Below are 19,754 nucleotides of genomic sequence, written 5' to 3'. Positions count from 1 at the left end.
TCTTCTGCCCCAGTGGCGGCAAGTCCCGTACTCCTAAGTTACTACCCTCTCTAACAAAGTATCTGTCGGGCAACCAGCTTTGTGTTTCAGGTTCACGATCCCGAATTGAAGTCGGAGACAAGGATAATATAGGATACCAAAGAAAAGACACGATGCTACTGCAACCACCACTACTACTCAAGGATTGATGATCCGATCAGCACGGGGGGAAAGAGGGGAACTGAAAAAGGGACCGATATTTAATGCTTAATGTTCCAGACTCATACGGCACTCAGTTGGTGCCACGAATGCTGTCTCACAATGATTGAATGTATTCGCTGCTACCATCTTCATCTTCCAATATGTCTTCACTGCCTTCAAAGGAGTATAAAGGATTAGAGACCTAGCGGGTGTATCCCTCACGATGACAGACTATTACCATTAAGGGAATGCTAGTGCTCCAGCAGTGATGAATGTTCCAGCAGCATATACCAATCATGTCTCCTTCTAGATGTCTATTCAGCTGGACGGGTTCGAAATTTACAATCTGAAACTCCAAGGGATCATCTGAGACCTGGTCTTTTTAGACTAAATCTCCGTGGTATGCAACACTGAGTTTAGCCGGGGTGCATCTTGTGCTGCTCCTCCAGATTCCACCTTCAACTCGGCATCCTCGCCTCCGGATAAACCCTCGTCCCGACCGGAGCTGCGCAGAGCATCCCGAACTTTTTCGGCAGTCATGCATTTCCCTTCACGACATGCCATGAGGGAGTGCTTCCTGCTCCCTGTTACGTACCAAAAGTTTTATTATTTTGTATCTTAATTATATACCCCGAATTCTTTTATACCCTTTCCCTTCCATCCCCCTACATCATGGCGGAATCCTCCAATTCCGCCGCGGCTTCAGGCCCGGCCCAGTCCGCAGCGTCCACCAGCGCTCCCAAGCCCTCCAACCCAGCCTTCAGAATGCTTGGTACAGATCCCCAATGCCCTTAACCAATATCTTCATACCTAATAGTCTCCAAGGAATGCCGAATCTTCGCATGAAACTCCCCTCCCGAAACTGGATGATCTTCTTCACCATCACCGGCTCGTTCGCCGCAGCTGTCATTTACGACCGGAGAGAGAAGCGCCGCGCGCAACAAAAATGGGGTGACCTCGTCGCTCACATCTCCAAAGAGCATCTTCCCATCGAGCAAACCCGACGCAAAATCAACGTTTTCCTGTCCGCGCCACCGGGTGACGGTATCCGTGTAGCTCGCGACCACTTCAAAGAATATGTCAAGCCGATCCTCGTGGCGGCGGCACTGGACTACCAAATCATCGAAGGCAGGAGGGAAGGCGATATCCGTGCTGGTTACGCGGAGCGCATTCGCAAATGGAGACGTAAGGCAGGCGAACCGAGCACAGTGGTGGAGGACCCCACGGTCGAGGACGTCGTTTTCGCCGCGAGGACGCAGATGGGCGTTATCGAGGAGCCTGGACCGAAGGGTGATCTGGTCATCGGTCGTCACACATGGAAGGAGTACATTCGTGGTCTGCACGAAGGCTGGCTGGGACCTCTCGATCCTCCCCCTCCGCCTCCGCCCACGGAGGAACCCGCTCCCGTGGAATCGAGCCCACCCGCCGCAGAGACCTCCTCCGAGACCAAGGAGGGCGACGCCAACGCCCCCGAGCAGGAAAAGAAGGAAGAGAAGCCTGCTAAACCCGTCGGACCGACACCAGCCTACATCTCCACATCCGACTACTCATCGCAACCCCTCCCCCGTACTATCCCCCAGACTCTTTCAGGCTCCGTCCCCATCGCCTTCCCCCACATCCTGGGTTTCCTCAACACCCCCATCAGACTCTACCGCTACCTTAACCAGCGCCACATGGCCGAGAGCGTAGGCCGCGACGTCGCCGCCATCGTCCTGGCCTCATACAGCCGCCCTTACCACACCGGCTCCGGCTCCTCGGATGCCTCCCCCATCTCCGACGATACCCTTGGCAACACCACCTATGAACAACAGACCATCCTCGAGGAGGAAGAAAAGGAATGGCACAAGTCCGTCCACCGCAAGGACGAAGCCAACCCCGACAAGGAACGCGAGTGGCTCGACGACATCGTCATCGACCCGCGCCTCGCCTCTCGCATGCATCGCTTCAGCGTCTCGCCCGAGGAAGAGGCCCGCGCCCAGCGCATTCGCGACGGCCAGGAATACATCCTGGGTCAGGAACGCCCTGTCCCTGTGTCGTTCTGGAAGCGTATGTGGGTGAAGTATGGATACGGAGAGGATGAGGAGACGTTGAGAAGGAAGCCCATTTTGGGCAACCTTGATGAGGAGTAAGTCATTTTTTGAGAAAGATCTGCGGGAAGGGTATTGTTGTCACCATAAATAGAAAGGGTACTTGGATCTCTATCTGTGTTTGGGTTAGAGGTATATAGACACATGCTTACTTATTTTTCTGGTCCTTGGTATCTGGGGGTCGATACGATCAATTGCATGGGAAACGTGTTTTGTCTGGATGGATGGGTATATGTATTAACTATTGACATCTCCTTTTCAAACTGTATATTAGTCAAATTTAAGATGATCTTGGCTGGTCAAATGTCTCGTATCTAGTATAAGAACACCTCGTGGGAATGTATATCTAGTACTGAGAATAAAACGTTACAATTTCTAGGTCGCACATTCAAGTGCCTCGGGCCTTGAAGTACGTTCCTGCAACGCCTTGATGTCAACGCGCGTGAAAGGCTCCCAAACCAAACTAGCCCCAGACCGCTTGTTCTGACTGGGCTATTCTCTATTTGTTGCAAAAGTCTAATACAATACGCCTCGATGGATCTCGAAAAGCATGTTGCTGTATAGTTTTCGTCCCACAGACACACCACATACCAGGGTTCTTCAGTACAATTAGATATGTACACCCAGGTAGGATCCAGCTACAGCTACAAATTCGTAGCTGATCAAATTCTAAGGATAGAAGAATGGTAGGGATAAGGAGAAGGAGACAGACAAGTAGGAGGAGGAAGACGAAGCTAATGAGACAAGGAGAAGAAGTTCCTTTCCGCCAATCATGTTACAGAGGGTCAAAGTATAAAGGTAAGTTTTGAGTATGAGTAGTCCAAGAAAAAAAACTGTCCTATCACTTTAGTCGAGGCGGAACACCGTCGCCTCGGGCCACTTGCTGCTTGCCTTCTCAACATAAGCAGACTTTGCGGCGTGGTTGCTTCCCCATTCGCTCAGGAGCTCCAGGCCTGCCAGGGCAGTGTCGATGGTGATGTCCTTGGAGTCGAGGGTGGCGATGAGGTCCTGTTCACATTGGGGCTTGGAGTCGGGCTTCAGGAGCTGGCGGCTGGTCAGGCCGGCTTGTTGGTGGGGGACGCTCTCCTTGTGGGTAGAGAGGAAGGTGTTGTTCCATTCCTCGAGGTTCTGGCCCTTGGGGAGCAAGGCCTCGAACTCGGTGTTGACGACCTCGGCGACTTGGGGTGCAAGTGGCTCGGAAAGGCTATCCAGGGCCTTGCGGAAGCGGAGGATCTGGACATGAAGGGTGGGGTTGGATGCGTCGATGGCGTGGGCCGCGGTGAGGCACTTGAGAGCAAGCGCGTGCTTGCCTGGGGTTGCGGTTAGTATGTGATAATGATTGATAGCAAAGGGTGAACGTACCTCTCCTGAGGTAAACCTCGAATCCGAGACACTGGGCCTCAATGCTCTTGGGACTAAGCTCCAGCAAGTGTGTCAGGAACTTGGTCGCATCCTTGAGCGGGTCTTGCGTCTGGGCAAGCTGGTTGCCGAGCGGGTCAGAGTCTTCCTTCTTCACTTCTCCATCAACGCTCTTTGTGCTTGCGGCCTTTCTGGCCTCACGCTTCTCCGCCTCAATCTTCTCCAGGCGCTGCTGCTCCTTCTTGGCCTTCTTAACCGCCTTCTTACGTTCCTCGTCGTTGTCAGCAACGGCGCTGGGCAGAGGTCCGTGAGCCAGGTCGGGCTGATCGTGAAGGAGGAGGTAAGTCTTGATGGCAGAGACGGCCATCCGGGTGTAGAAGGGGTGCTCGCGCAGGCGGTCTTCCCAGCGAACCATGTCCACATAGGCACGGATCATGCCCTTGCGAAGGGAGAAGCTGTGGAAATCGAACTGATCTTCTTGCCAGGTGTCGAAGATGTTGTAGACAGCATGGAATCGCTTCAGCGCGAGGCCGAGCTTCTTCTGACGCAGGTACGCCTCACCATCCTCGGTCAGGTACCAGACACATTGCATCTCATGGAGATCACCCATAGCCCCACCAACGGTTTCGTTACGAGTGAACTTGCTCATGTTGTCAAGAGCCTTGTCGTTCTCGTTGTTGCGGAGTTGATACTTAGCAGCCTTGGAGTTGATGTGACGGTCCTTTTCGTCCAACAGCCTGGCCTTCTCCATCTCCTCAGCCGCCTTCTCGAGGTTTCCATAGTGCTTATATATCCGGGCCTTGGTCAATTGGTACTCCACAGCCTTGGGCGATAGTTCAAGGGCCTTGTCGACATTCTCCATGGCCTTGGACAGGTCGCGGCTGAGGTGGTAGTTGTAGTGCTGAGCGAGGAAGTAGTAGGAGGAAGAAAGGAACTCAGTGTTGTCGGCGCCGGACTGACCTTCCGCGGAGCCGTTCGACTGGGGCGTCGTCGCGACGTAGCCTTCAACAAGTTCCTGCACTGTATCACGCTTGGCGGGGTTGCTGTACAGTGACTTGATGTTGGCAAATAGAGAGGGAACGCCCTTCTTGAGCATGCGCTGCAAGTAGGCGTCGGCGGCCTGCTTGAAATCATCGCCCTCCAGGAACTCCAAGGGAATTCTGCGAGCAGCATCACCACGGGGGAACTTCTCGATCCACGAGTCATACACGGCCTTCTTGGCCTTGTGGTCATCACTAGGGATACCCTTCGCCCGGACCAAGGCATCGTAGTAGAGCGAGTTTTCCGGGTTCCGGTCCAGGAGCGCAATGTACGCTGCCTCCGCTTCAGCCTTTCTGTCCAGTCGCAGAAGGTAGTCCGCCTTCATCTCCATCACAGCAAGCACGTCCGAAATCCTGTGTCCCACCTTCTCCAGATGTTCCAACGCCTGTTCCACCTTACCAGCCTCGGCCATGATCACGTTCTTGTACAGAACGGCCTCCGAATGCTCCATATCCGAGGTCGGCGGAGGGATCTTTAGCGTCTCTTCGTAAGTATTCAAAACCTTTTCGGCCTCTTCCAGATCTCCGGAGAGGTGGTGTGCGATCGCGAGAGCCGTCCAGTTCTGTCGGAAACCCGGGCGAGCCTGCAGCATGGCTTTCCTGCTCTGAATGTAGCCTTGGTAATCGCGCATTTGCATTTGCAGCAGCGCAAGATCCCGCTGGATTGGCTGTGAGTCCGGCTCAATTCTCAATGCAAACCGGTATGCCTTGATTGCCTCTTCGTAGTTCTTGTCCGCCCGATACAGCAATCCGTACACATGCCAGCAGATGTGCGACTTCATGTCATTCTTCAGGGCTTCCTTGGCCAGCACAAAAGCCTCCTCCTGCTGACCCATGTTGCTCATAATAAGAGCCTTCATCGCCAAGGTATCTCCATGGTTGGGGTTCTTCTTCAGGATCTGTTCGGCGGTCTTGATGCCTGTTCGGAAGAGAGCACAGTTAGCTTTCTTGCTCACTTGCGGAGACCTCCAGCGTGTCCAATCGAGATCGCAAACGCACCCTTCTTGTGTTGCTTGTTCTCATAGTGTCGAACAACTTGGCGGAACAAGGATGCATCCTTGGAGTTCAATGGTTGCGGCATGGTGAGTGTGGTTGGCCGGTGGTGGTCTGTGAAGGACTTGCCAAGTGACTGTGCGAAGACGGAAGCTCGAAGTGCGCGGGGGAGGAATGACGATGGACGACGATTAGTCGATCAGGCAGCGATAAGCTATGACCAACACTCTGACAGCATGCACGTCCTAGGAAATATTAGGATTCTCCTTGGCCCCTATCCAATCCTCTGATTCACCCGTTCAAGCGGCTCAAATGGTATGGTTAAATGATCGCTTTTACTCGTTAAGTTCTTGCCGACCGCCGTCCTCGAGGGCTGCCCGGCACCAGACGAAATTATTATCCGAAGCGGCCTGCAGATGCAACCTGGCGGCCCTGATCCTTACCCTCCATATCACCCAATTGTCGGCAAGTTACATTGCTAATGAGTATTCACAGCATACCGTCTGGTCTGTTAATAGGTAACAAATGGTAGAGTACGCGATTCAAGCCAAGTTCATGTTTTGATTCACACATCCCGCCTGGGCTCCAACCAAGAACGCCTGTTATATGCAACTATCTTACAACATCATATACATAGCAAGTCCAGTCTCATCAACTTAGATCAGTAACCAGACAATATGCAGCTGGAAATGAGACCTCCAGGGATTGGAGGCCCTCAACCATAACCAATGCGGTGACTACTACTGGACCCGGAATCATATCACTCTGTCAACGGTGGTGCCTGCTCTCGTTGTTTCTTCTCACGCCATTTATTCAGCGCCTCTTCCCAGCCCTCCGACGGGCCACCACATCTTTCCGTTACCAAACCCCATGTGCGCGTGCGTATAATGTCTTCGACCCCCCGTTGAGTGCGGACAAGGTTGGCCAACGACTCAGTCCGTGCCTCCCGAGGCAAAAACCGGGCCGCATATGGGTCTAGGCGATCATCGACAATATGCTCGCGATCCTCTGCAGATTCGGTCTGCTGGAGAATGAGGTCCGGGTCTTCCGGGTCGGGACTTGTGGCCACTCCGGCGCAATAGTTGAGCACGTCCGAACGGACTTGCCATGACGGAAACAAGATCTTATCCTTGAAGCCCTGGCAAGCAGCTGGTTCGATCTGCTTCCCTTCACTGGCGTCTATTTGTCGAATAGCTGTGGAAGATGGATCGAATCCTTGTCGAGCTGGGGTGAACAAGGCATTGAGGTTTTGCGTAATGGAGTCATCTATGGTCGATCTAGAAATTCGTAGAAAATCTGTACAGCAGCCAGGATACCCCGGGTCAGTCCCCGCGCCCTTACTATCTGTGGACTTGACGGTGGCCGTAGCTGAGCATACCTCTGAGCAACCTCTCGTTGAAACAGAATTGGGGTGTCAGCTGAGGAGCTGAGGTTGACGTTGCTCGAGACATATTCCGATCCTCCACCTTTCCAGAGTCACTTTCTGACCTGGAAGTATTCGTCCAGAACCACTCCACTTTGGCAGCTGTACAATATGGACCGCGGTCAGCGGATCGTTTGGCTGCAAAGAAGAAGTTCAAATAACAACTGTGCTACTGAGGTAAATGAAGACCGGGTAACTAGTCCGGGGCTATGGTAACGTCCAAAAGGGCCGTGGGCTAGCAATGCAGCAATGCAATGACTTCAACAAGTTAATGTTGAAGTTCTCACGAGGTTCGGCTGGCATGCCGTACTTCACACTTCCCTAGTATATTACCCGATTAGGTTAGCATTCTGTAATCACGGGACTACGTGATGGTCGACGCGCGCCACGACCTCCTGCTTCAGCCTCTGCTCGACTTACGTGACTTCATTGAATTGACTTTATACACATCTTTGAGCCTATTCTGGGAGGAGGTCCGAACCAAAGAGACAAAAGTTCACGCCACAATATTCCGTTCCCGACAGAGACTGCCAACATTGAACATCATGCCCGAGCTAGCGGAAGTCTCACGTATAGTCCATTTCCTTCGTCAACATCTTGTCGGCAAAACGCTTTCCAAGGTGTCGGTGCAAAACGATGACATTATTTACGGCAAAGCGGGCACCACTGCTGCCGAGTTTCAAAAGGCAATGGAAGGGAAGAAAGTTACTGGTGCCGGACAGCAGGGCAAGTACTTCTGGATTGCTATGTCATCACCACCCCATGCAGTTATGCATTTTGGTATGGCGGGCTGGCTGAAGATCAGGGACGCCGACACATACTACTACCGGACAGACAAACCAGAAGATAAAGAGTGGCCGCCGAAGTACTGGAAATTCTTACTTGAGACCGATGGCGATCCAAAGACAGAGGCTGCGTTTGTTGATTTTCGCCGACTGGCCAGGATACGTCTGGTAGACTGTCCCGCGGAGGAGATCCGTAAATACAGTCCTCTGAAAGAGAATGGCCCAGATCCTGTCGCCGATAAAGACATTGTATCGGAGGAGTGGCTGGCAAAGAAGCTGAGAAGCAAGAAGGTACCTGTAAAAGCCCTGCTCCTTGATCAGGCGAATATCAGCGGAATAGGCAACTGGATGGGGTATGTTTTTCTTCAGGTTCCCCTTATGGCAGTTTCATCCAGCTGACTGCTTTTATAGCGATGAAATCCTTTACCAAGCTAAGATACACCCTGAGCAATACAGCAACACTCTTGATGATGACCAGATCAAAGAGCTCCATTCAGCGATACATTATATCTGCTCCACCTCCGTAGAACTTCTGGCAGATTCGGAGAAATTCCCAGCTGACTGGCTGTTCAAACATCGGTGGAGTAAAGGCAAGAAGAACACGCCATCAGTGCTGCCAAACGGGGAAAAAATCACTTTCCTTACGGTAGGCGGCAGAACCAGCGCAGTGGTTCCAAGCGTGCAGAAGAAGACTGGGCCAGTAGCCAAGGACGTCAGCAGTGAAGACGCCAGTAATGCGCCGGCAAAGTCGAAGCGAAAGCGGGCCTCAGTGAAAAAGGAGGAGAGCGAACCGGAAGCTAGCGAAGAGGATTTGAAGCCCAAGACAGGGCCCAAAAGGCAAAGCAGGGCTTCTGTCAAGAAGGAAGACATCGATGAGACAGAGACTAAGCTGGTAGAAGCACAACAAACTACCAGAAGGCGCTCTGGCCGACTTCGAAAGTAGGAACCCCGACCATTGTACCATTATAGCCATATTAGCGACGTATCGGGAGATACGACGTGACGGACGTTATTATACCGGTTTTATATAATACTATGTACCACTTTTCCTGGTCTACCTGTTCATACCCTCAATCCATGCAGCCTTTCCCGGAAGACATCGAAATTGCTGTTACCCTGAGCAACTTTCGACATGTCATCTAAAACCGCAAATACAATCCTCTCCCACCATCCCTGAAATTCGTTTTCATTCAGGACTTCGAACCAACATTGAGCAACCTCGGCATTTGGGTTCGCAAATGCGCCACAACCCAGAGCTCCTAGGACTATTCTCCGATGCTTCTTAAACCCTGCAATGCGGAGAATAGACCGCATCTTGTCTTTGGTCAGTTCTCGATCAGAACGAAACTTAAATGCCGCTGGATTTGCCGTATAGTCCACCTCTGGTCTTTCCAGGGCAGCAACGCTAATAACGCTCACAATAGGGAGATGTTCAGGCTTCTGCAGGTCCATCAGCCCATGGCCCTGTGTGAAACTTTCACGGAAGATAACGACGGTCGGAGAATAGATGGCGTCTCGTTCTCCTATGGGATAGTATCGGTATTTAAGGGTGGAGCTGAGGCTGCTTCGATAGCAAAGAGCCTCCTCCTGAGCCATAGCTCCATTACGCCAACCGCCGCCTGGATTGCTTTCATTGGCCATATTCAAGACACACACGTTCCGCGTGTCAGTTTGCCGGAATTGCCTGGAGGGGCTATTAACCCTAATGGCGATGTCGAACGTATCTCCAAATATGACTTCGACATGGGTTGACAGCTTTGGACTGAATCTTGGATTTAAAGAAGGATATCTGATGCGTGGACAGTACTGTGCTGTTGGAGGCGCCCGAGGCACCGTACTTAGAATGCCGGGGAGAAGGGCTTGAGTCTCTTCCGCGGTCGCTCTTAGTATTGCTCTCCTATCAGCTCCCGACATAGGCCGTGGTCGCACATTGACCGGTCGGAAGTAGTCCGGTAATAACTTTTGGCTCATCTTTGTACTTGTGGTCTGCTGTGAAACTATGTAAGCAGAATGTAAGGTTATTCTGGCTACATGTCTGTTAGTGTAGTGTGTGGCATGACTTGACAGTAAGAGCAGACTTAGGCAGCAAGGCTGGAAGCACCAGGGTGCCTGGTGAGCGGCCAGCCAAGTGGAAATCCGAGGGGCAACGCGAACGAGCGGCAGAACACGAGTGCCTGGCGGGCGGTGCTGAAAGGCGGTCAGCTTATCATCGCCGATCGCGGGGCTGCCGATAAGCATCCAGTAACATCAGAGTTCGTCGCCACTGCAGATGACAAAGCATTGGTCTTTCTTTCGATCACTGTCACTGTCGCATTTCTTCTACCTGCTCTCATATTCCATGCACACTGAAGTCTTGCACATTGTTCTCAACTCGACGTCGAAGCTTTCATATTGCTAAATCAGCACGGTCCGAGTTGCAGCGCAGACTTCTGAGCCCGCTGCGGAGTGGCGCTGCTATACCTGCTCATCTAGCTAGGAGTCTTCAATTGCCGCCACAATGAGTGCGATTCTATCTGCCGACGACTTGAACGATTTCATTTCTCCCGGAGTTGCGTGCATCAAGCCTGTGGAAACTCTCCCTGCAAAGGATCCTTCGAAAACAGATGTATGTGCTCGACCTTCTCCCTGCTTGTACCCCACTCCATCCAATGAATGAGCGCTGATTTATAATCTCTCAGAACCCCTATGAAGTAACCACAGAAGACAAAGTGCAGCCTGAAAATCTTCCACCGGCACAAATCTCTTTGACTGACTGCCTCGCCTGCTCTGGGTGCGTCACTTCAGCTGAGGCCGTGCTCATCTCGTTGCAATCGCATGCGGAAGTCCTCAACACTTTGGATGCGCATCCCGAGTTGCTGATCAACCGTGAAAATGGGACATTAGCACAGGGTCTGGGCACGGACAATGACGAAGGCCGAGTTTTCGTCGCAAGTGTTAGCCCTCAGGTGAGGGCAAGCCTAGCAGCAACCTATGGAATCACGGAGAAGGAAGCATCATACATGATCCAGCAGTTCCTCAGCGGTCCCCACGGTTTGCGGGCTGGAGGCAAGAATGGCAGCGGCTTCACATGGGTTGTCGACACCAATGTTCTGCGCGAGGCTGTCTTGGTCCTTACGGCGGACGAAGTTGGCGAGACTTTGACGACCAACCCCGATTCCCCTAGCACAAAGAGCGCAACCAATACTCTTCCCAAACGGCCGATCCTCTCGTCCGCATGTCCAGGCTGGATATGTTATGCGGAAAAGACACATCCATTTGTTCTCCCACATCTGTCACGACTCAAATCACCGCAAGCGTTGGCGGGCACCTTTTTCAAGACTGTCCTCAGTAAATCACTTGGCATCCCGGCCTCTCGTATATGGCATTTGGCCGTCATGCCTTGCTTTGACAAGAAGCTTGAAGCTAGTCGTGAGGAGCTTACCGATGCTTCGTGGCTGCCTGCGAAGGACGAAGACCACACAGCCGTCCGTGATGTTGATTGCGTGATCACCACTCGCGAACTTCTAAGCCTAGCGTCTTCCAGGGGCCTTGCGCTTCCCAACCTACCGTTCAAATCCCTTCCTCAGTCTTATATACCACCATTCCCCGATACCACTCTGAACGAATTTCTGTTCTCAAAGTCTTCCCCAGGACAATCAACTGCCGCAGGTACATCCGGAGGCTACCTCCACCACGTGCTTCAGACTTTCCAAGCACGTAATCCAGGCAGTGAGATTGTCACTCAACGAGGAAGAAATGCCGATGTAGTCGAGTACACCCTCATGTCGTCGGAGCACACGCCTATCCTGAAAGCTGCTCGCTATTACGGCTTCCGCAATATTCAAAATCTTGTTCGCAAGCTGAAACCAGCTCGGGCTTCTCGTCTTCCGGGCGGTAGTCGACGAATGCCAGTCGGACGGGGCGCTGCTTCTGGTGGTTCTGGTACAGACTACGCTTATGTAGAAGTCATGGCATGCCCTGGAGGCTGTACCAATGGAGGAGGTCAGATACGCATTGAAGATGCCCGCGAAGCTAGCTCCAGCGTGCAGTCCTCAACCTCGGGCGAAGTGCCCGACTCCTCGTCGAAGCCGACACCACATGAGCAACGCGCTTGGCTTGCCCGTGTAGACGAGGCATATTACTCTGCGGAGTCTGACTCCGAGTCGGAAGCCGGAAGCCAGTCGCAGCCTTTAATCATTCTTGAGAAAGAAGACAAAGTCCATAATGCCATGCGTTATTGGTCCGACTCCATGGGCATCCCGCTCTCGAAGCTTGCCTACACCACATATCGCGAGGTTGAGAGTGATGTTGGCAAGTCCCAGCCTGCCGCGAACGATACTACTCGTGTTGCTGAGCTTGCTGGGAAGATTGGCGGTGGTTGGTAAATTTAGTTTCTTTTCTTTCACTTATTTATGACATATACCCTGTGATGTTTGGATGACATGAGCTATGCGTGCATTTTCTTCATCGGGACAACAGTCTTTGCATTTGGACAGCACATTCTATAGAGAGATACCATGTTTGCAGGTGGAATTGGTGGCAACACGATAAGTCGTGGGAGATGTATATTGTGTCTTATACTAGATACAATCCAAAAGGCAAGCAACTAGTTAAAGCCCAGTACAAATCGTACTTCATAAAACATATCAACGTAATTATATACTCCTGAACAGAACCAAAATCGACCTAGCACATCAAGATAACCTACTCAGTACTATATTCCGACAAATACCACAATCTGCACAATCCAACCCCGCTTACTAAGCACACCACCACAACCACCTTATCCACAAACATAACTCCAATCACAACCAGCCCAGCCTAACCCAATCCAGCAAAACACCTCCAACCGCAAAAAAGTTCCAGAACAAACCAAACCACCCAAACCTTCCATCACCATCTACACCACACCCTCCACCACCACCTCCCCAACCGCACGCCGACCAAATACCTACCCTCTACACACAGCACCCCGCAAACCTCAAACTACCGCAATAAACCAATACAACCCACCATGTCCCGCGAACAATACCAAGTCCCCAACCTGGGCGGCGGCGGCGCCCAGAACGCCTTCGGTGATGCTGCCGGTGGTGGCCCCATGGACGGCCCTGTCGTCGCGTACCTGTGCGGCGAGTGCAACTCGCGCGTTTCGCTGAAGAGGGGAGATCAGATTCGGTGCAAGGAGTGCGGTCATCGGGTTTTGTACAAGGAGAGGACGAAGAGGTTAGTTTTTCCTTCTTCTTTTCTTTTTTTCCCTAAGGCTATAGGATGGGGGATGGGGTTTGGGGAGGATAGATGTTGGAATTGTAATGATTGGATGAACCTGTGCTAACTGGTTTACTTTGCGATGTGCAGAATGGTTCAGTTCGAGGCGCGGTGAACTTGGTTTTGATAGAATCAGTGGTTTGGGTTTGGTTGGGCTGGACTAGACTGATATGGTCTGGTTGGGCTTGTTTGACTTCGTTTTATGTATGATGGGGTGGGTGCATTTGGTGGCGCTTGGAGTTTGCTCTTGTTGTTATGTATTTCTTTGTGAAAGTTATTTGTTTTGGTGAGGGAGGGTTGGATGTGGGTGTGAGTGAGAGGTGGGGGAAGATGGGCAAGTAGGATTATTGTCGAGTGAAGATAAATGATGATGGGATTTTGTGCGGAAATACCCCTCGTCTTTGATTCAGGCAGTTGATTCAGCTTTGTTCATGAATCATTACTTGGGTTTTGGGTGTCTTGAACAGTATTCATTTCGATTGTTACGGTATCATAAACTATTCACTACTACCCAAAAATTAATAGCCATACTGTTGTTTCGAAGAACAAGTTGGCTTATACTTTTTAGCCACAGAAAAACCCGAGAGTCAGAAGAGAATGGGTGGTTAGAGAAATGGAAGCCGTTGATATGATTAAAGCCGGTTCGTGACTTCAATGAAGTGCTCGAAGGACTTGAGAGCAGCGCCGCTCTCAACGGCCCAGCGAGCTCGGCGGACACCCTCCTTCCAGCGCCCGCCACCAGGGCCGCGCTCAGTGATGACCTGACCGTCATCGCCAGGTCCCATGTTGCTGGTGTCCGCATCACAGATACCAGACACCGTTAGGAGGGCAGCCACGTTCATGAGGACGAAGCTCAGGATGGGATCATCCCGAGGCAACTCATTCCGCAGAATGCTCATCAGCTTGGCTGCGTTGTCCTTGGGCATCTTCCTGCCGCCAACGTCAGACAGCGGGTGAGTCGGCAGGCCAAAATCGGACGGGTGCAATTGGAACATTTCCATCTTGACCAATGTGCGGGGGTGTTCCTCCTCATCGCACGAGCACTCATCCTCCTGGGACCCTTGGTACGCGGGATTAGGATATTCCGTTAGTTGCCAGCAGTTTGTCTTTCCTGCGCAGCTGATCTCGTCCAGATCCTCCTCACCGCAAACAACAAGCGCCTTCTTGCATCCGTTTTGTCGCAATGCCTCCACAAACACCGGTCCCAAGCTCTGGTAGGCCACACCAACAACACGCGCCTCGATAGCCCAGTCGACTGGGTTGGCAAGGGGTCCCATCAAGTTGAAGATTGTCCGAAGTCCAAGCCCACGCCGGACAGGGTCGGCGTACATCATGCCAAAGTGGAAGTTGGGAGCAAACAGGAAGGAGTAGTTGGTCTCCGCATAGACCTGGGGAAGGTTATCGGCGTTAACTGCGCCGATCTTCGGGGGCACAGGAGTAATGGCGTTCAGGACGTCGGCGGATCCGGAGAAAGAGGTCTGGGCCCGGTTGCCATGTTTGGCGGTCATGAGGAGAGGGGAGGCAATGATCGAAGAGGTTGTGGAAATATTGAAGGTAGAATGCATGTCTCCACCGGTACCAACGATATCGCACTACAAGCAACGTAGACGTCAGCCGTATGATCCAACTGAGGTACAATATAACCAGCATCACTCACCAGACCACCCCTGTAGTTGCCCTCCTTCTTCCCGCGCGACTTGATAGCAGCCTTCAGAGTAGGCCGGTCGACCTGGCGAGCGGCCTCGCGCATGCGATGCGAACACTTGGCAATGACTTCAGCATCGCGATCCAATCCCGTAGAATGCAAAAGCGTGAGCAGCGCTGCGGTCTGAATATGCGAAATTCCGTCTTCGAAGATCAGGGCGAAGGCTGAGGCAATCTCCGAAGCTTCGACCCGGCGTTCCGTAGCGGGGTAGGCCAGTCTCTTGAGGAGGGGTGAAATGGAGACATGTTGCGGTTTCTGGTCATGAATTGAGGCGGACATTTTGCCTTTGGTTTCAATGTTAGCAGGTAGAACGGAACGGATCGCACGCTCCTATATAAGCAATGAGTCACAACTCACTCACCGAGCTTTCAAGCTTAGCTGCATGAAAAGGAAGGAAGGTTCGGAGTTTGGTCGGATGCCCGCTGACCGCAGAACAAAGAGTCATCTTTGCGTCCGGCAGAATCCCACCGCCTGTCAGCCCGGCTAATCCACTTTAGGAAGTCAAGATTTCGTGCCATATTTTCGTCCAGCCGGATATCCTCCAGCACGCTGCTCTTGTCGCCGGCATCGCCAATTTCACGGTCTTGGAGGTTTTCGTCCGGCCCCTACTTCCTCGAGGTACTATTCCACGCCCAATTGTCCTTTAGCCCCCCGAAACACCTCTTCCTACCCCCACAATGCCGCCTCGCGTCCGCATCTCCAGCGGCCGCATCACTCAGTCGGTCCGCCGACAAAGGGTCGTTTACCAGCATGAACTCCCAATTGCTGCCAGATATGCCAGCACAGCAGCCACGGCCACGACCCCGGCCGCATCAATCGAGCAAATGACACACTCCCCCGCCCCCATCGCCCATTACCCTCCTACGCAGCCTCCCTCGCACCGCAACCCCGAATACCGCCGGTCCCAGCTCCTCCGGCAATACACCTCCATCATCCGCACCACGCCTCTCATGGTCTTCCTGCAGCACGACAACCTCCAATCGGTCGAGTGGGCCGCTATCCGCCGAGAGCTGAGCGCAGCCATGCAGAAGGTGGACGAGAAGATTGCCTCGGAGGGCCGGAAGGCCCCAGCACTGGCTCCGCACATCAAGGTCCAGATTGTCCAGACGCGCATTTTCGAAGTCGCCCTCCGCATCGTCGAATACTTCCGTCCTAATCAGACCACCCCGGTCCCCAGAGCCGTTGACCCTGCCACGCAAACATCGGCCGAAATCCCTCTTGCCGCTTCCCGGGATGACCCTACCCTTTCCCATGACCTCTCCCGCGCCGCTCATGATGCCGTCCTGTCCATGAAGGGCAAACATGAGCTGTCGGAGCTGCTGGTTGGTCCTGTGGCCGTCCTCACTATCCCCCACGTCTCCCCCGAACACTTGAAGGCCGCGTTGCAGGTCTTGGCCCCCAAGTCGATCGGTCTTCCTTTGCCTACCCGGAAGGCTAACCCGGGCTGGCATGAGTTCCCTGTTCAGAACGGTCTGAACAAGTTGTCTTTGATTGCTGCTCGTATGGATGGACAGGTCTTCGATGTTGAGCAGTCCAAGTGGGTCACCAGTATCGAGGGCGGTATGGATGGCCTGCGGTCACAGCTCGTTATGGCTCTGCAGAGCATGGGATCCAGCATTACGAATGCTTTGGAGGGCGCTGGAAAGAGCCTTTACTTTACGCTTGAGAGCAGAAAGCAGGATATGGAGCCGAAGGAGGAGAAGGCTTCCGAGGATGAGAACAAGGGTGATTCTGCTTGAACTGCCTAAGGCTGTTGAATTCTTCTGCCTGGCTTGCCATGTATAATAAAATGTCGCGTGTATTTTTTCCTTTTACCCCCTTTTCTCTTTCCTTTTTGGTTCCATTTTTACCCTTCAAGACCATGATTGTTTTAGCACATGAAGTTTCATTAGAACCGGAGTCATAGTTCTAGGTTACAAATACATACATACTCCTTTTTAGCTGTGTTGTTCGCTTGTACACCCTACCCTGTATCGTGACCTACGTTGAATAGGGGCTATTATTTTATTGATACCTAGTTCACGTATCCCTCTTGTTGGGTCGATCACTGACACAAGGTGCGGTTCTTTTGACAATCCTATGGGAGAGACTCGGAGCGGGATTGAAGCGCAACCGGGCAGTCCTTCCTTTCGTTCCCAAATCAGCCCTCTCAATTGTTGCCATTGCTCTGCTCTGCATGCATCAACTGCCTGTGCAACAGCCGAGAATTCATCCCCACAATGCATCGTACAAGGTCCCAGTCGCCATCTAAGCCTACCCAGTCCGTAACCAGGACACCAGTAGACCAATCACCATCACCCTCTCCATGCTTCCTGCAGAGATACTCAACAGTGGCAGGGTTCAGCTTAGCAGCAATCTTCTCAGGCCACGTTCCGACCTTCCAGAAATTGCTGGCGCTCAGGAAATTGATGTAGAACGGATGGGCTCGCGTAGCCAAGGGCCCTGGAAGCACCCCAAACGGGTACTGAGTCTTGCTTGCGCGTCCACACTGCTCGGTCACGTATTCGATCTTCTTATCGATGTTCGTGGTCTCCAGGACCTCGTAGAAATCTTGGATGCAAAGCTGTCCACTGGGGCAGGTGGCACTGGCGCAATTATCGGCCCAGCCACTGGCGTTGATACCCCATCCTTTGCCATTATGGATGTCTTTCAGGTGTTCGAGGATTTCGAACCGACGAACAAGAACAACCTTTCCACGTACTTCGCCTAGGGTGGGGATCTTTGGTTCCGTGTACCATCTGCTCCCAGGACGGGCATAGTGGTCGTTGACGATTCTACTTAGCTGTTCGTCGGTGTGGTTTCCGGGACCTTCACGCTTGAGAGAGATAATGAGTGTTTCGGAGGGATTTTGCTCCAGGAAGTCGTTCACTTCGTGCATCAAGTCCCGGAAGTATTTGTTGCCGGTTAGTGAGATGGGGAAGACGCTGTGTACGAGAATAAGCTCCTCTTTAGACGTATCTTCCGGATATTGAGGCTGCACACGGATATCAAAGAATCGCACCCCGTTCCTGAGCTGTTCCCTGGGGCTGACCGCTTGGCAACGAACAGATGGTGCTGCAACATGGCAGGTTGGGGAGTTGTGCGTGCCTGGAATTGAAAGAGAGGAGAGCAAGGTGTCATCCTTCAGTTCGCCCATCCAGGCATTCAGATTGGCGGAGGAAAAGATGGTGAGATGGGAAGCGGCGGTGATGTAGATCCCCGTGAGCTTGAACTTGGGGTTGTCACACAGTGCCTTCATGGTGGCAGTCTCAGTAGTGGGCACTGGGGTCTGGATTTGATGCCGTTCTCCTTCCACCTCAAAGACCCAGCGCAAACGTTCCTTCTCGGACTCGATGAACGAGCGAAGCTCTGTCTGGACTGACTCGAAGGGCGCGACATGAATGTCAACATCTTTCTCAGCAAAAGGCTTCGTATCATCGTTCACCGCAGCAACTGGGGCGTTCGCACGGGTCGTATTGGTCAAGACCCGTGTGAAATTCTTCGCAAAAGTTTGAACCCCAAGCGATCTATCGGGGGCACGGAAGCGCTCAATGCGCTTCAATGTGATGGGCGTAGAGGTGACATTGCGAATAGTAAGATGTTCGGCCACCATCTTCTTGGATCTTTTATTTCTTACTCGCTCCGGTGTTGCGTTGTTCTGCGGGTCGTGTCTCCGTGGACGGCGTAGTGAACACGGCATTTAGGACAGATCTCCGACGGACGGGACCGACAATCTAGACTTTATAATTAGCAGGCTGGCAAAGGGGAGCTGATCCCAAGGAAAAGGGTGAAGTATCAGCCTGTCAGAGTTAAATTAAGGGCCGTAATTGGTCTGTTTGGGCTGGGGGTGCCTGGTTGCAATGGGGATACTTTGGAACACTAAGAAGACCCTCGATGGGGATTGCACCAATAAAGGCCGGCGCCCACTGCCCATACTGGCCCAGGATCACCTGCCGAGGCGGAACACCGGAGCCCTGGAAAGTTTGCTACGCAGACGCGAACCCAGCTCAATGGTCTGCACAAGAAAGCGCATTGGACTGCCTGGAGCTAGCAAGTCAGCCCGTAAGCCAATGTTTGCTATTTTGGGCCCCGCCGTCGCTGAGGGCGTGCTTGAAGCGGTTAATAATGATCAGCCCTGCGTCGTAAGGCTCTCCGTAATCCAGATCCACCACCCGCATACAACATCCCGCGGCTGACAATCGAGAGAGAGCCGGCATTTGGTTTCATCCCTGTAGCAAATCACCCTTTAATTTGGATTACTGTATAGTTGTTTGTGAAGCAGCGAAAAGTTTCGGGGTTTGGTTCAAATTAGGCTGTAAGTTGTTCGAGCACAGCAACTTATCTCTATGGGTGGGATGCCGCTGAAGGCGAAGACGATGACATCTTTTATCGAATGGTTAGCCACTAGGCCGTAAGTGTTGGAGTCCATTCCCCGGACCCTGAAGTCGGAGGACATGGATTGACTGGAAGAGAGTCTGAATTCGATGCCCCTCTGTGGACTGGTATAGATCGGCCCGCACGTGCCATGTTCGATGGCGGAACAACTCGCATCCCGACTTGCGGGCGGATGTGGGAATGTGGAGTAACATCGCATACAACAACATCAGCTGGTGATTCTAATAATATGATATTATAGTACTATTTTTGTGAAGTGTTTTATAGCCCACTACATAGTTGAGATACTATGCTCTCCCGCAATCATTTAGTTCTCTAAATTCTTGGCATAGTACACGGATGACTATGGATATCCGGCACTTAAGCAGAAGTAGTTGTTCCAGTGTATTTCGTGGCTGTAGTACTGCTTTTGTTCAGTTCAATTCAGTTCTGTTTCTGTTTCACGTCCGAAATTGGGAGCAGACAATCATATTCGAAAATAATGCTTGAACTCAAAACAGAACCGAAGCCTCCTCTACGCTTCCTCAAACGAGCAGGCGAGTACTTAGTGACTACTGTAGATTA

The 19,754-nt window shown here is 52.3% G+C and overlaps 10 protein-coding genes across 10 annotated transcripts; 5 read left to right on the top strand and 5 right to left on the bottom strand.

The window, feature by feature from the left end:
- Positions 1-747: 747 nt before the first annotated feature.
- Positions 748-2,563, top strand: BO83DRAFT_358358 (Tim22-complex subunit TIM54). The gene is made up of 2 exons (XM_025529299.1): positions 748-952; positions 1,006-2,563. Exons 1-2 carry the CDS (start codon positions 853-855, stop codon positions 2,307-2,309), a joined length of 1,404 nt encoding a protein of 467 aa, XP_025389891.1. The 5' UTR covers positions 748-852; the 3' UTR covers positions 2,310-2,563.
- A 169-nt stretch (positions 2,564-2,732) lies between these two features.
- BO83DRAFT_358354 (peptide alpha-N-acetyltransferase complex A subunit NAT1) lies at positions 2,733-5,974 on the bottom strand. The gene is made up of 3 exons (XM_025529298.1): positions 5,666-5,974; positions 3,630-5,585; positions 2,733-3,577 (listed from the first exon to the last, which is right to left on the bottom strand). Exons 1-3 carry the CDS (start codon positions 5,745-5,747, stop codon positions 3,114-3,116), a joined length of 2,502 nt encoding a protein of 833 aa, XP_025389890.1. The 5' UTR covers positions 5,748-5,974; the 3' UTR covers positions 2,733-3,113.
- Positions 5,975-6,204: 230 nt separating this feature from the next.
- On the bottom strand, positions 6,205-7,341 carry BO83DRAFT_377366 (MIX23 family protein). Its single transcript, XM_025530969.1, has 2 exons — positions 7,038-7,341; positions 6,205-6,955 (listed from the first exon to the last, which is right to left on the bottom strand). The coding sequence occupies exons 1-2, from the start codon at positions 7,108-7,110 to the stop codon at positions 6,420-6,422; spliced, it is 609 nt and encodes a 202-aa protein (XP_025389889.1). The 5' UTR covers positions 7,111-7,341; the 3' UTR covers positions 6,205-6,419.
- A 286-nt stretch (positions 7,342-7,627) lies between these two features.
- Positions 7,628-8,810, top strand: BO83DRAFT_387535 (putative formamidopyrimidine-DNA glycosylase; the record flags this gene model as incomplete). Its single annotated transcript, XM_025532718.1, has 2 exons — positions 7,628-8,220; positions 8,279-8,810. The coding sequence occupies 2 exons, from the start codon at positions 7,628-7,630 to the stop codon at positions 8,808-8,810; spliced, it is 1,125 nt and encodes a 374-aa protein (XP_025389888.1).
- BO83DRAFT_377364 (uncharacterized protein) lies at positions 8,615-9,918 on the bottom strand. The gene has a single exon (XM_025530968.1). The coding sequence runs from the start codon at positions 9,836-9,838 to the stop codon at positions 8,930-8,932; it is 909 nt and encodes a 302-aa protein (XP_025389887.1). The 5' UTR covers positions 9,839-9,918; the 3' UTR covers positions 8,615-8,929.
- Positions 9,919-10,179: 261 nt separating this feature from the next.
- Positions 10,180-12,455, top strand: nar1 (iron-sulfur cluster assembly protein NAR1). Its single transcript, XM_025528408.1, has 2 exons — positions 10,180-10,472; positions 10,546-12,455. The coding sequence occupies exons 1-2, from the start codon at positions 10,365-10,367 to the stop codon at positions 12,229-12,231; spliced, it is 1,794 nt and encodes a 597-aa protein (XP_025389886.1). The 5' UTR covers positions 10,180-10,364; the 3' UTR covers positions 12,232-12,455.
- A 247-nt stretch (positions 12,456-12,702) lies between these two features.
- On the top strand, positions 12,703-13,655 carry BO83DRAFT_377362 (Rpo12/RPC10 RNA polymerase subunit family protein). Its single transcript, XM_025530967.1, has 2 exons — positions 12,703-13,069; positions 13,202-13,655. The coding sequence occupies exons 1-2, from the start codon at positions 12,861-12,863 to the stop codon at positions 13,224-13,226; spliced, it is 234 nt and encodes a 77-aa protein (XP_025389885.1). The 5' UTR covers positions 12,703-12,860; the 3' UTR covers positions 13,227-13,655.
- Positions 13,568-15,569, bottom strand: BO83DRAFT_377361 (anthranilate phosphoribosyltransferase). Its single transcript, XM_025530966.1, has 3 exons — positions 15,178-15,569; positions 14,769-15,100; positions 13,568-14,703 (listed from the first exon to the last, which is right to left on the bottom strand). Exons 2-3 carry the CDS (start codon positions 15,093-15,095, stop codon positions 13,744-13,746), a joined length of 1,287 nt encoding a protein of 428 aa, XP_025389884.1. The 5' UTR covers positions 15,096-15,100; positions 15,178-15,569; the 3' UTR covers positions 13,568-13,743.
- Positions 15,370-16,739, top strand: BO83DRAFT_377360 (mitochondrial 54S ribosomal protein uL10m). Its single transcript, XM_025530965.1, has one exon. The coding sequence runs from the start codon at positions 15,494-15,496 to the stop codon at positions 16,553-16,555; it is 1,062 nt and encodes a 353-aa protein (XP_025389883.1). The 5' UTR covers positions 15,370-15,493; the 3' UTR covers positions 16,556-16,739.
- On the bottom strand, positions 16,704-18,592 carry BO83DRAFT_242334 (phosphatidylinositol-specific phospholipase C). Its single transcript, XM_025526973.1, has one exon. The coding sequence runs from the start codon at positions 18,493-18,495 to the stop codon at positions 16,966-16,968; it is 1,530 nt and encodes a 509-aa protein (XP_025389882.1). The 5' UTR covers positions 18,496-18,592; the 3' UTR covers positions 16,704-16,965.
- Between the last annotated feature and the right edge of the window lie 1,162 nt (positions 18,593-19,754).

This window comes from Aspergillus eucalypticola (genome assembly GCF_003184535.1).
Source record: "Aspergillus eucalypticola CBS 122712 chromosome Unknown BO83scaffold_8, whole genome shotgun sequence".
NCBI lineage: Eukaryota > Fungi > Ascomycota > Eurotiomycetes > Eurotiales > Aspergillaceae > Aspergillus > Aspergillus eucalypticola.
Note: the sequence above shows the minus strand (reverse complement) of the source record. Positions and strands in the feature narration are given on the sequence as shown.